Source organism: Daldinia childiae (assembly GCF_008694065.1).
Source record: "Daldinia childiae strain JS-1345 chromosome Unknown Scaffold2, whole genome shotgun sequence".
NCBI classification, from domain to species: Eukaryota; Fungi; Ascomycota; class Sordariomycetes; order Xylariales; family Hypoxylaceae; genus Daldinia; species Daldinia childiae.
This window is the reverse complement of record NW_022984643.1, coordinates 4858595-4872803: the sequence shown is the minus strand read 5'-3', so window position 1 is coordinate 4872803 and position 14209 is coordinate 4858595. Positions and strand designations below refer to the sequence as shown.

Below are 14209 nucleotides of genomic sequence, written 5' to 3'. Positions count from 1 at the left end.
TCTATTAATGAACTACACCGTTTAGAACTGCGAAGATGGAAGATGACGCTATGCATAGTAGCAATCCTGGAATAATTAATTCTTTAACAGCTTGAAGGATCCACCGCGAGCTCAAGACAAATGCAAAGGATAATGATAGCGATAGCAACGATAGCAACGATAGCAGGTGATAGTAGCAATGATAACGATAAGACTGAGAATATGCGATAACGATAAGGGGAGAAGGGAAAGCTTAGGTAACGACTGAGAAGCAGTTTTCTATTTCTACCATAAAAGGTTCATATTACCCAATTAAGCAAGGCGAAATACCTAATTCAGCTTCTACCTCTACCTCCTACCATCGTTAAGGTACTACTTTTATATATTTAGGTACATGTATAGTTAGGTCCATATGCGTATGCAGCATACCTTAGGTACACTACCTCTACGTGAGTTGACGTGGCTACCTGCGTACGGCGCGTCGCAAAAGTTGTAGAAGGCATCTAGTAGTTATATCCAATGCAAACGTTTATTGTGTATTAGTTGAAAAACTATTGGCTTAACCTGAGAAACGGTGTATGGATAGACTATAATATGTACCTATATAACATACCTACCTAAGGTATTTAAGGTAGGTAAGTATGTAATTCTTTGAGTCAATCTATGGACGTGCATCCTATATCTACATCTGTACAATCTGTACACCGCTTTCGATCAGGTTTAGGCATTGTCTGTACCTACATAGGTACCTACCCATATTAGGCTAGGCATTCTTAGTAGTTGTGTGTTTGTACAAGACCTGAACTGATTCTATCGGATTACATTCGATATCCGGTCATTCAATGCGTCCATACCTATGTATGTAAGTCGCTGCATAAGGGCATAGACATACAATGACACCTTGTATACCTAATACCTAATATACCTAGGTAGGTATTTTTGTTAGGTTGGTATGTACCTATTCTTAAGTGTCAAATGTTTGCTCTCGGACATAATAGCGTTGCCATTGGCTGCAGGCTAAAAAAAATTGTAGGCATAGGCAGGCAAATTGTTACGTGTAAGTGCCCTGAGAAAAAAAATTTAAGGAAGAAAAAATTAATTGATGGCGGCAGCGGCACCCAACAACTTCTTTTTTACTTACAACCTTTGGAGGGGACAGTGACAGGGTTGCCGCCTTCCCCCACTTCGCCTCTCCCACCAGACCAGTCCAGTCTTCTTGCCCTCTCTCTCATCAAATTCCATCGCTGTGAACCAACTACTTCACTACTACAACTTTCTCTTTCACCTTCCTCCTCACAGTTGGACTTTAATCAAAGTTCAACTTTCCCGTTTCATCAATCAAATTCATCATCGCATCCGCCCCCGTTATACCTTAACACACTGTGTGCGGGTTCTTCGAGTCCATTACGTGACTTCACCGTTCGACTGGATACACAATAACTTCATACTTCTAATCTTTACCTGCATTTTTCTTTGTCGCCTCCATTCTAATTATTTCCTTGTGGGCTGCCAAGTGCTTGACCCGACATCGACATACTCGCTTGCGAATTTAATCATAGTCTGCATCATCGGCGACAGAACCATCAACAATGGCGGAGCCTATTAAGAATCGACGTGCAGAAGTCCCTGCTCCGTACGTAGAGCCCGCCTTTTAGCTAATTTTTTTTTCTTTACTCCGAGGTACTGACTTTTGATTTTCTCTCCGCAGTACTCCGCAGAATACACCTGCGAGCAATGCCCCCATCTCTTCTCATGCCCAACAACCGGGCGTTGCTAGCATCAAGGAAGGTATGTTAATCCGTAACCCCGCCGGAATTGCTTCCGCGGGTCTCTCGTTGCTAACTTACTCTGCGCTACAGAGGACCTCGATCGCGCTGCAGCCGCTTCTATCTTTGCCCAGAACCCCAAATTGGTTCAGATGATTCAAGGCCGACTTGGCTCCCTAGTTGGTCGATCTTCCGGTTACATAGAGTCTCTGCCTAGCGTCGTTCGTCGTCGTGTTGCCGGCTTGAAGGGCATCCAGAAAGATCACTCGAAGCTAGAGGCCGAGTTTCAGGAAGAAGTTCTCCAGCTAGAGAAGAAGTACTTCGCCAAGTTCACTCCTCTCTACGAGAAGCGTGCTGCCATCGTCAACGGCAAGGATGAACCCACTGAGGAGCAGATCAAGGCTGGTGAAGACGAGGAAGATGAGAAGGACGAAGCTGAAGCTGAGGCCGAAAAGGGAGAAGAGAAGTCAACCTCCGAGACTGCTGAGCTCGTTAAGGGAATCCCAGAATTCTGGCTGTCTGCCATGAAGAACCAGATTTCTCTTGCTGAGATGATCACCGACCGTGATGAGGCTGCTCTCCGCTACCTAACTGATATTCGAATGGAGTATCTCGACAAACCGGGATTCCGCCTCATCTTCGAATTTGCCGAGAACGAGTTCTTCACTAACAAGACTATCACTAAGACGTATTTCTACCAGAATGAGAGTGGCTATGGTGGTGATTTCATCTACGACCATGCCGAGGGTGACAAGATCGAGTGGAAAGAGGGTCGTGATCTTACTGTCCGCATCGAGAGCAAGAAACAGCGAAACAAGAGTAAGTCACCATAAAGCTAATATATTAATATTGTTCGCTAACCCAGACAGACACGAAGCAAACTCGTATCGTCAAGAAGACGGTTCCCACCGAGTCGTTCTTCAACTTCTTCTCGCCCCCTAAGGCCCCCACCGATGATGATGACAACGATGCTGCATCGGACATTGAGGAGCGTTTAGAGTTGGACTACCAACTCGGTGAGGACATCAAGGAGAAGCTTATCCCCCGGGCTATCGACTGGTTTACTGGTGAGGCTCTGGCTTTTGAGGAACTCGACGACCTCGACGACCAGGAGTTCGACGAGGACGATGATGAGGATGACCTTAGCGAAGATCGCGATGACGAAGAGGAAGAATCTGATGACGATGTTTGTCCACCATTCCTTACAGATTATTATAGGAATACTCGGCTAATATTTGATGTAGGATGACGGTGCGAAGCCGAAGCAGGAGGCGCAAGAGTGCAAGCAAAGCTAAATCTTGCCCCTTTCCTCTAACACTCTCTACTTAATTCACGTCGCGGATCCTAGTCGGAAAGGAGAGAAGGTAGTAAAGGCTATTGAGGCTATCTTATCCTTCCTAACTCAATCCCTTCTATTGTTCTATCGACCAAGACAGATTTAATATTGCGAATTTGTCGACGCTCTACAGAGGTCACCCAGAAAATGGTCGTGAAATCATGTGCAAAATAGACTGGCCACTCCCATTAGGTTCTAGGCTGCTTTCGGAATCTCGTTCTGTACTGCTTGATAGTTCTCTTCATTTTCTTCCAGCATGAGGCTGGTCTGGAGTAGTCGGTTGGCCGGAAAGGTGATCGCATTTTACGAACAGAGGCATTGGAGGTGGACCTAAATAGGTATACTTCAGGCTGACACGAGGGGAGGAAAAGGTCAAGTTGCTTGGCTCGTCAATAATGCATTCAACCAAAGAATCATATAAAAGTTGACGGAAGTTCGCGTCTTGCATATATGTACATCGGATGTTGCACATGGAGTTGATTTGCTATCCCCCTGCGTATTGCATCGTTACTCCACGTGCTGCCCACACAAATTTGTGAAATAAACGCCCCCCTTATTAATATTTCCCGAGTGCCTACCTACATACCTGGGTGCAACTCGTTAATTTTCCAAGTTTAACGACAAGTTATATTGATATATTAAACCGTTCCCGAAGTCATTAATGATGGATAAAAAAAAAAAAAGCATTCAAAAATGACAGTTTTTAGAAGCAGATTTAACTTGTATCAATTGTTTCAAAGGTTCAACCACGTTGTTTAAAGAAGACACCAAGAAAACAATAACGGCTGGGTTCTATATACTATAACGAGCCCGTGACTCACGATTTTTATAATGACATCCGATGACGGGATCTAAATTACGGGAGTTAGATTTTAACCCATCTTATTTTTTTTTTCTATTATTTTATGACAGTCGACGAAAAAAAATTTAAAGTTGGGTCTCGTGGCTTATTACGTGAAGCGATAGGCTGATGCGTATGGACGTTAGATGTATGTATTCTGGTATTACAGCTTGCTAACCACGTATGCGCTAAGCCATAAATTGTGGTACATATCCTCGACGCTCTAACTTTTAATAATAATCATTCTCAAAACTTTTCCTAACTCTGAGTCAAATCGTACCTGCTTCTAGTGATATTTAACAGGTAGTCATTCCTCGTTATTTCCTACGTTCACATTCCATATTCTCCAATAATACAATTGCACAACCATGGCACAAGCACAGAACATCTCCAGGGCTCCTGAGTCCGAACTGTCGGTCTCACCATCAGCTGCCACATTTCACTCCCCGCTATCCAGCTTTGGCGGGGTACTTCCCCAGCGAGCTCAGCCCAAGCAACTTAAGCCTTTTAATACTCAAGATATTAAAATTCTCTTGCTTGAAAATGTCAACCAGAGCGGCAGGGATATTTTGACTGGTCAGGGTTACCAAGTCGAATTCCACAAGAGCTCATTGCCTGAAGATCAGCTCATAGAGAAGATCCGGTAAGTTTTATTGCTTCAAACTATATAAGAAAAATAGTAAGCAGCAAGACTCTAATATAAACTGATAGGGATGTTCATGTCGTTGGCATTCGCTCCAAAACCAAGTTAAACGAGAAAGTCCTTCGCGAGGCCAAGAACCTCTTAGTGATTGGCTGTTTCTGCATTGGCACGAACCAGGTGGACTTGGAATATGCTGCTCATCATGGCATTGCCGTCTTCAATTCGCCATTTGCAAACTCTCGTAGTGTGGCCGAGCTCGTCATTGCCGAGATTATATCTCTGGCCCGCCAATTGGGCGATAGGTCCAATGAGATGCACAAGGGTATCTGGAACAAAGTAAGCAACAAGTGCTGGGAGATTCGTGGCAAGACTCTTGGTACGTATTACACCACTTAGACTCATCTATACACCAATGCACCTACACCAAGAGCTAATCTTGATTATATTAAAGGAATCATCGGATATGGACATATTGGTTCACAGTTGTCCGTCCTTGCGGAAGCCATGGGGATGTCGGTTATTTATTACGATGTCGTGAACTTGATGGCACTAGGCACAGCTCGACAAGTACCCAAACTAGAGGACCTCCTGAGAGAGGCCGACTTTATAACTCTGCACGTCCCGGAGCTACCCGAAACTAAGAACATGATCTCTGCAGCGCAACTCAAGCATATGAAAGACGGCTCGTACCTTATCAATGCTAGCCGTGGAACTGTGGTTGATATCCCCGCCCTAATCAACGCTATGCGCAGCGGCAAGATCGCAGGAGCCGCATTAGATGTTTACCCGAGCGAACCGCGCGCAAACGGCGATTATTTCATTAACAATCTGAATGGCTGGGAAGAGGACCTTCGTAGCCTGAACAACATCATCCTCACCCCTCACATTGGTGGCAGCACCGAAGAAGCCCAGAGAGCAATCGGCGTAGAAGGTAATAAAGATCTCATTATAATAGGTTGAAATCTCTACGCTAACACGAATACCATAGTCAGCGATGCTTTAGTTCGATATATCAACCTGGGCCTTACCTTAGGCAGCGTAAACATGCCCGAGGTCAACATGCGTCTGCTAACGTTAGAGGAGCCTAACCACGCACGAGTAAGAAGTCTTCGGCCGCGTACACTTCTATGGCAACCTCTAATTCGCTGCAGATCATTTACATCCACAAGAATGTGCCCGGTGTTCTTCGTAAAGGTTAGTAAAGTAACAGTAGTTACATGTAATCATATCTAGATACTTATACCTAAGCAGTGAACGAAATTCTCGGTAACCACAATGTCGATAAGCAAATTAGCGACAGCAAAGGAGACGTACGTCCTTACACTCCTTCGTATATATATATCTATTCATCGAGCTTCAAGCTAACGTACACAGCTTGCCTACCTTATGGCGGACGTTAGTGACGTCCAAACGAGCGATCTAAAGGAGATCCAAGATTCGCTCGAAGCATTGAGCTGTAAGTATTGGTCTATATCTTCCATATATACACAGCTAACCTAGCCTACAAGCCCGTGTTATGACCCGCGTACTGTATTAGGAAAGGTAACAGTTTGTGGCGGGCAGTAGACGGATCCCGAGAATTCCAATGATGAGAAGGTGTTGAGCCAAGTAAATAATTATTGCATGACGGGTATGTAAAATTCAACTTACGACAAGACGGATACCCAAGAAAATTGCATCAGTACGGTTGGGAAAAGGGGCATGAGGTTCAACAAAAAAGCCCAAGGCATAGGGGTATCATTTATTATAGCATAAACTTATCTGGGCGGTTACTTATAGAGCATGGTTTTATTATAATTCGACGTCCCGGATGTTCCGCTTAGTGTCTTATATCTCCTATTACGAAGAGCCTCACAAAGCTGGTTAGAATCTACGGATATCACCGGTGACATGTGGGAAGAATTAGAGGGGGAAAAGATATACAGTGCCATTGATAACTTCTACTCGAAGGATTTAACTACATAATAACTAAGTTGATGACTTGAACTATGAGTAGTTTCCCCTTAACTGGGCGAATTTGCCAACTTGTGGCTTGTGCTTGACCCGCGTAAAAAAGGAAAGGCTCCGGATTGCCGAAAGATGAAACAACTATTTCGTTGGAGGCGGCCAAGCGTATAGACACCCGTACGTTACCACGTATGTACCGTGGTATGTAAGCACATTTGGAGATCTGGGGATGAGGGTTGGTTGTGAGTGTCGGGTTTCTATGCACCATCAGGTTCGGGCTGCTACCCCTGCAGACACAGATTTTGTATCCAGAATAGATGGATTTGATATCCGCTTCCTACGATGTCACAGGTAGAGAAACATATAAGCTGAATACGTAGAAAATGATATACATATATAATTTAGTTATAGATAGGTAAGTATGGTAGGGACCGGCTTGATATCGGCGGGAGAAACCTTGAGTCTTTTTTTTTTCTTCACCTCGCTAATTCATTAGACGGTCAAGGATCCTGGAAAGGTAGATATGGCGTGGAGGCTAAGAGGAGAGAATATGGAGCAACACGTTACTAGGAACTTGAATACCTGGTACGCTCGCACCTTTTTAGATCTTACGTGTATCTTTAATTGATATTTCTATGTGGCTTGGAGATATTCATTAGATGTTCATTAGGAGAAACGATGAAATCTAAAAGATTGATGTAGGTAGTATCCGAATTGTAACCATAAAAGTGAGATATTGTAAAATATAAAATATCCCACTTCCGATAATGTACTCTGATATATGCAGGTACATTAGTTTTTTTTCGACACATCTATGACATTCATGACATCCATGACATCTATGGTACAAACCTACAGGTGCATACTGTCATCTCTTTAATCTGATTGACCGGAGTAGGCTGTCACAACATTGTATTAACGAAAATAGACATGCAGAATTGACGCTTTTGTGCTTTGTCAACCGCTAAAGTTGTACACAACCTTTCTGCACGAAAAAGGGAGAAGACCTCACTTAGTGAATGGCGAAAGAAGCGGAGGTACAATATACAATATACATACACCTGTACACCCACTTATAGAAAAGTGGATGACTTCCAGTTGTATGTCCACTGCATCTATGTAAGACGCACCGCCTTAGCAACATTTTTACTACCAGTTATGAGGTAAGTAAAAGATACGTTGACAAATACGTATTAAAACTGTGTTTGTAAGTAAACTGTACTAGCTGTACTAGCTGTACTACTAGCTGCCACCGGTTTCAACCCCCCTCTATCCCCACCGAACAAGGTAAGCCCAGTCCGTCAAGAACTGAAAGAATTAAAAATGGCTGGAAGACCCTTTTCTCGAAAAACAAACCCCTGTTACTAACATTGAACTAAGCTGATATAGGTAACGCGCTCTCCTTTATCCCCTACCTCCCCTAAATTTCAATCATTGAAGGGCGGGTTTGGGCAACATCCCCGGCCATGATCAAGTGATAAAAGTGATAAAAGTGACAATACTATGTACATACATTAGGTACTGGTATTACAGATTATTGCAGGTACCTAATTGCATTGTACATACAAGCGGTACAACATCACACAACGCCGTCGACAAAACCTCGCCATCACCTTATTTTATTTTTCTCCTTCTTTACATATGTAGTAGTTGTGAGCATCACCGTCAACCGTCAGTCGTCATAATTTACTTCAAGGGCCTACCATTTAGATCCTTTCCTAGGCCCTCTTCTTTCCGTTCTGTACACCGGTCTCTAGTGGGCTTTTTACCTATACTTAGGCTTCCTTCGTTCAGTACATATTTCCTCGCTTGTCCTTCCTGTCCAACCAGCGAAACTCGAGCGACCGATACGAATGCCTCGTGCTACTTACCGCTTCCCCCTAATAAGTGGCCTAATATCCTTCCACCTTTCGCGACGCGACCGATCTTGATTTCTGCTATATTCTCCCACCCGAATTATATCAATAGCCTCTCATGTCGCAGAGCTACGATGTTGGTACGAGAGCTTGGCAGCCAGATGCCACCGAGGGCTGGGTGGCATCCGAGGTTGTCAAGAAGACCGTAGATGGCGACAAGGTGACCTTGGTCTTCAAGTTCGAGAATGAAGAGGTATGCGAAGCTTACTAGTCGGCATGGCGTCGAAGGGCTTTCAAAGCAGAATCCTGACCGCTAATCCGTTTTCTAGACCAAAACGATAGAGCTCTCGGCCGAGGCTTTGCAAAATGCCAACGACCCGTCGTTACCACCGCTGATGAACCCTGCGATGCTCGAAGCCAGCGATGATTTAACAAATCTATCTTATCTTAACGAGCCGGCCGGTATGCATGACCCCGCCAACATCTTCAAGTCCAATGTTGGACCCAGATATTGACAATCCTGTCTGTGTAGTGCTCCAGGCCATCCGTCTACGATATGCGCAAAAAGAAATATACACGTACAGTGGTATAGTGCTGATTGCTACAAATCCATTTGCTCGGGTCGACTCTCTCTATGTCCCGGGTATGGTCCAAGTTTACGCTGGCAAGCAGAGGGAGTTACAAGCCCCCCATCTGTTTGCCATCGCCGAAGAAGCTTTCATGTAAGCATACCTGCACCCAGACAATTATATTCTATATGTAGCTAACACTAGATGTAGAAAAATGGTCAAAGATGTCAGGAATCAAACCGTCGTAGTTTCAGGAGAGTCAGGTGCTGGAAAAACCGTCAGTGCCAAATACATTATGCGATACTTTGCCACGAGAGAATCCCCAGATAATCCAGGGGGTCGAGTCAAGAAGGGCTCCGAAGGCATGAGCGAGACGGAGGAGCAAATTCTAGCGACTAACCCTATCATGGAAGCATTTGGAAACGCTAAGACAACCCGAAACGACAACTCGTCGAGATTTGGAAAGTATATAGAGATTATGTTCGACAACAAGACGAACATTATTGGTGCTAGGATCCGAACATACCTCCTCGAGCGGTCGAGATTGGTATTCCAGCCTCTGAAGGAAAGAAATTACCACATTTTCTATCAGTTACTAGCCGGAGCGACGGATAAAGAACGACAGGAACTTAGCCTACTACCGGTCGAGCAGTTTGATTACCTTAACCAGGGAAACTCTCCTACGATCGATGGGATGGACGACAAGGCTGAATTTGCTGCCACTAAGAGTTCGTTGAAGACAATCGGCGTCGACGAAACTCAGCAGGCCGGTATCTTCAACCTCCTTGCCGGTCTGTTGCACCTAGGTAACGTTAAGATCGGTGCTTCTAGAAACGACAGTGTACTGGCTCCTACAGAACCGGCTCTAGAGAAAGCTTGCTCCATTCTTGGAATCGACGCTACAAACTTCGCCAAGTGGATTGTGAAGAAGCAGCTTGTCACTCGTGGCGAGAAGATTGTCTCGAACTTAACACAACAGCAAGCTCTAGTCGTACGAGACTCCGTAGCCAAGTACATCTATTCGAGTCTTTTCGACTGGTTGGTGGAAGTCATCAACAGGAGTCTTGCTACCGAGGAAGTCTTGAGTCGTCTTTCCTCCTTCATCGGCGTACTTGATATTTACGGTTTCGAGCACTTTGCTAAGAACTCGTTCGAGCAGTTCTGTATTAACTATGCCAACGAGAAATTGCAGCAGCAGTTTAACTCGCACGTATTCAGATTGGAACAAGAAGAATACGTGCGAGAACAGATCGATTGGAAATTTATCGAGTTCTCTGACAACCAGCCGTGTATCGATTTGATCGAAGGTAAACTAGGTATTTTATCTCTTCTCGATGAAGAGTCTAGGCTACCTATGGGCGCCGATGAGCAATTCGTTACGAAGCTCCATCACAATTTTTCTGGCGATAAGAATAAGTTCTACAAAAAGCCTCGGTTTGGAAAATCTTCGTTCACCGTCTGCCATTATGCTGTCGATGTCACGTACGAGTCAGAGGGGTTCATCGATAAGAATAGGGATACGGTACCCGACGAGCATATGGAGATTCTTCGCGCGACGACGAATAAGTTCCTCAATAGCGTGCTTGCAGCAGCATTGGCCGTTCGCGAAAAGGACGTGGCTGCCTCGGGCTCCGCCGTTGCGAAGCCCGCTGCGGGTAGGAAGATAGGAGTTGCTGTTAACCGCAAGCCTACCCTTGGTGGCATCTTCCGTTCTTCGCTTATCGAATTAATGAACACAATTGGAAACACCAATGTCCACTATATCCGTTGTATCAAGCCGAATGAGGCCAAGGTTGCGTGGAAGTTTGAAGGACCTATGGTGCTCAGTCAACTGAGGGCTTGTGGTGTCCTCGAGACTATCCGTATTAGTTGCGCTGGTTACCCTGGACGCTGGACATACGAGGAATTTGCTCTACGGTACTACTTACTAATACCGTCAAGCCGGTGGCAGACTGAGATTCGGCAATTAGTTAAAGAGATTCTGGCCCAGGCACTCGGTTCGGGAACAGGCACTGGAACCGACAGCTACCAGCTGGGTTTGACTAAGATCTTCTTCCGTGCGGGTATGCTCGCGCATCTGGAAAACCTTCGCCAGAGCCGTATGACCGAGGCTGCTACCTTGATCCAAAAGAATCTCAAGGCCAAATACTACCGCCGTAAGTATCTCGAAGCAAGAAGTGCTATTATTACTTTCCAGTCGCTCGTCAGAGCCTACACGACCCGGAAAGCAGCTCAGGAATTACGCACGGTCAAGGCTGCAACAACAATACAGAGGGTATGGAAGGGGCAAAAGCAACGCAGGGAATTCCTGCGAATCCGCAACAGTGTCATACTCGTACAGGCTATTGCCAAGGGTTACTTGCGAAGGAGAGAGATCATGGAAACTCGCGTGGGCAATGCTGTTATTCTCATCCAGCGGGTGTGGCGGTCGAGGCGACAAGTCAGGACGTGGAGAAATTACCGCAAGAAGGTGATATTGATACAGAGCTTGTGGCGCGGAAGGCAAGCAAGGAAGGGATACAAGACGATACGCGAGGAAGCTCGTGACCTGAAGCAGATTTCGTACAAGCTGGAAAACAAGGTCGTCGAACTCACGCAGTCTCTGGGTACTATGAAGACTCAGAACAAGAATCTTCAAAGTCAGGTGGAAAACTACGAAAACCAAATCAAGTCGTGGAAGACCCGTCACAACGCCCTCGAGACCAGGTCAAAGGAGCTTCAAGCAGAGGCCAACCAGGCTGGTATCGCTGTAGCCAAGCTGCAGGCCATGGAAGAGGAGATGAAGAAGCTACAGCACAACTTCGACGAGTCAACTTCGAGCGTCAAGCGGATGCAAGAGGAGGAGCGGGAGCTCAAGGAGTCTCTACGAACCGCGAATGCCGAGTTGGAACGCATCAAGCGGGAGAGCACGCTTCACGAGAACGAGAAGATGACCTTACGGGATCAACTAGCCCAGATGGCCGAAGAGCTCGAGTTGGCCAAGCGGTCAGCTCCTCTCAACGGAGAGCTTACCAACGGCAACGGTGTTACCGCTCCTCCCAACGGCCTCATCAACTTGGTGTCGTCCAAGAAGCCCAAGCGCAGGAGTGCCGGCGCAGAACCCAGCGGAATGGACCGCTTCAGTGCGGCGTACAACCCTCGCCCGGTTTCTATGGCAGTTACCAACGCCAGGCCCGGCGCTGGTTACATCCCGGGGGCGGACACTATCGAGATGGAATTGGAGAACTTACTTGCCGATGAAGATGGCTTGAACGAGGAGGTCACATTGGGTCTGATCAAGAACCTAAAGATCCCATCGCCAAACACGAACCCGCCTCCTTCAGACAAGGAAGTTCTCTTCCCCTCTTACCTCATCAACCTCGTCACGTCCGAGATGTGGAACAATGGTTTCGTCAAGGAGTCGGAGAGATTCTTGGCAAACGTTATGCAGTCGATCCAGCAAGAAGTTATGCATTACGATGGGGATGACGCGATTAACCCAGGTGCCTTCTGGTTGTCTAACGTGCACGAGATGTTATCATTTGTATTCCTTGCCGAGGATTGGTACGAGGCCCAAAAGACGGACAATTACGAGTACGACCGTCTACTAGAAATTGTCAAGCACGATCTTGAGAGTTTGGAATTCAACATCTATCATACGTGGATGAAGATTCTCAAGAAGGAAGCTGCAGAAGATGATTATCCCTGCTATTATGAGTCTCAATCCCTACCGGGCTTCGTTACGAACGAAAGCAACCGATTCCTCGGCAAGTTGTTGGCGACCAACTCTCAGCCTGCTTACAGCATGGACCAACTCCTAAGCCTGCTAAACAACGTCTTCAGGGCGATGAAGGCTTACTACTTGGAAGACACTATCATTACACAAACCGTCACGGAGCTCCTCAAGTTGGTGGGCGTCACCGCGTTCAACGACCTACTCATGCGCAGGAATTTCCTCTCGTGGAAGCGTGGCCTGCAAATCAACTACAATATTACTCGGATTGAAGAGTGGTGCAAGAGTCACGACATGCCCGAAGGCACTCTACAACTTGAGCATCTTATGGTAAGTTGACCGAAAATGAGTACTTATAGACCATGGCTAACACTCAAATTAGCAAGCAACGAAACTCTTACAGCTCAAGAAGGCGACCTTGAACGATATTGAGATCATCCAAGATATCTGCTGGATGTGAGTATAGAGAAGACTGAGATTCGAAGAACTTGTTGTAGCTGACCCATATTCACAGGCTCTCTCCCAACCAAATCCAGAAGCTGCTAAACCAATATCTAGTGGCGGATTACGAGCAGCCCATTAACGGAGAAATTATGAAGGCTGTAGCATCGAGAGTAACGGAGAAGAGCGACGTTCTCTTGTTGACGGCCGTAGATATGGATGACAGTGGACCGTATGAGATCGCAGAACCCCGCGCTATTACCGCTCTAGAGACATACACCCCATCATGTAAGTTTAATACTTTATGCTTCTACCTGAGACGAATAACGGCTAACTCAAATTCTTTACAGGGTTACAAACTCCTCGACTAAAGAGGTTGGCAGAGATAGTATCTGCCCAGGCCATCGCGCAACAGGAGAAGATGGAAGCAGACGAGTACGACGGCGATGGCGAACTAGCCGAGGTTGACGAAGTTGAAACCGGCAGTGCGTAGAACCGTAATACCGGCAACTTGCAACCCGCCGGAGCTAAGAGACCACGTCTTCCCATAACAGTAAGAATATGGCGAGGTCCGGGCGGATAGAGGTTACGGGACGAACATGTCAGCATAGACAGTTCATATAAAGGCTGAGGCAGCAGGCAGCTTCGAGTCCCGTAGACGACCGCACGGGGAGATGGTGGCGGTTGGGACGAGCCAGGGTGGATATTTTAATGGATATCGAGACATGATTGAACTAGAAAGGCTCGTACGAACCACGGACCGGGGGCGTTTTAACGATGCATGCATGCAAGCTGATGATGCCTTTTTTTATTATATTTATGATGATTTTAGACGTCCCAGTTCCCGTGGTGGGCCAGGAGAGGAGAGTGTATACCAAAAAAGAGAGAAGAGACGAAATGAGACGTGTGATACTGTAGCATCTAGCTCTAAGGTGTATGGGTCTGTACATGCTGACGAAACGAAGAAGAGACGAAGTGTTTTTGTTTTTTTTTTAAAAACTATGAGAGAGGTAGCGTTCTTCTCTCTCCGCGTACGCAAAGCCTACTACTACGTATTTGAATTACGAGATAATGTCCATGAACTAACTACTCTACTAATCTCCAATTCTAATTCTATAA

General features: G+C 45.9%; 3 protein-coding genes across 3 annotated transcripts; all 3 read left to right on the top strand.

The window, feature by feature from the left end:
* Positions 1–1568: 1568 nt before the first annotated feature.
* Positions 1569–3040, top strand: GL218_02212 (uncharacterized protein; the record flags this gene model as incomplete). The annotated part of the gene is made up of 5 exons (XM_033578711.1): positions 1569–1612; positions 1688–1767; positions 1839–2564; positions 2615–2931; positions 2990–3040. 5 exons carry the CDS (start codon positions 1569–1571, stop codon positions 3038–3040), a joined length of 1218 nt encoding a protein of 405 aa, XP_033439278.1.
* A 1250-nt stretch (positions 3041–4290) lies between these two features.
* Positions 4291–6102, top strand: GL218_02211 (D-3-phosphoglycerate dehydrogenase 2; the record flags this gene model as incomplete). The annotated part of the gene is made up of 8 exons (XM_033578710.1): positions 4291–4565; positions 4634–4941; positions 5017–5496; positions 5554–5663; positions 5717–5759; positions 5817–5875; positions 5940–6021; positions 6074–6102. The coding sequence occupies 8 exons, from the start codon at positions 4291–4293 to the stop codon at positions 6100–6102; spliced, it is 1386 nt and encodes a 461-aa protein (XP_033439279.1).
* Positions 6103–8486: 2384 nt separating this feature from the next.
* Positions 8487–13583, top strand: GL218_02210 (Myosin-2; the record flags this gene model as incomplete). Its single annotated transcript, XM_033578709.1, has 7 exons — positions 8487–8621; positions 8698–8830; positions 8901–9090; positions 9148–12979; positions 13032–13105; positions 13164–13378; positions 13441–13583. 7 exons carry the CDS (start codon positions 8487–8489, stop codon positions 13581–13583), a joined length of 4722 nt encoding a protein of 1573 aa, XP_033439280.1.
* Positions 13584–14209: the final 626 nt, after the last annotated feature.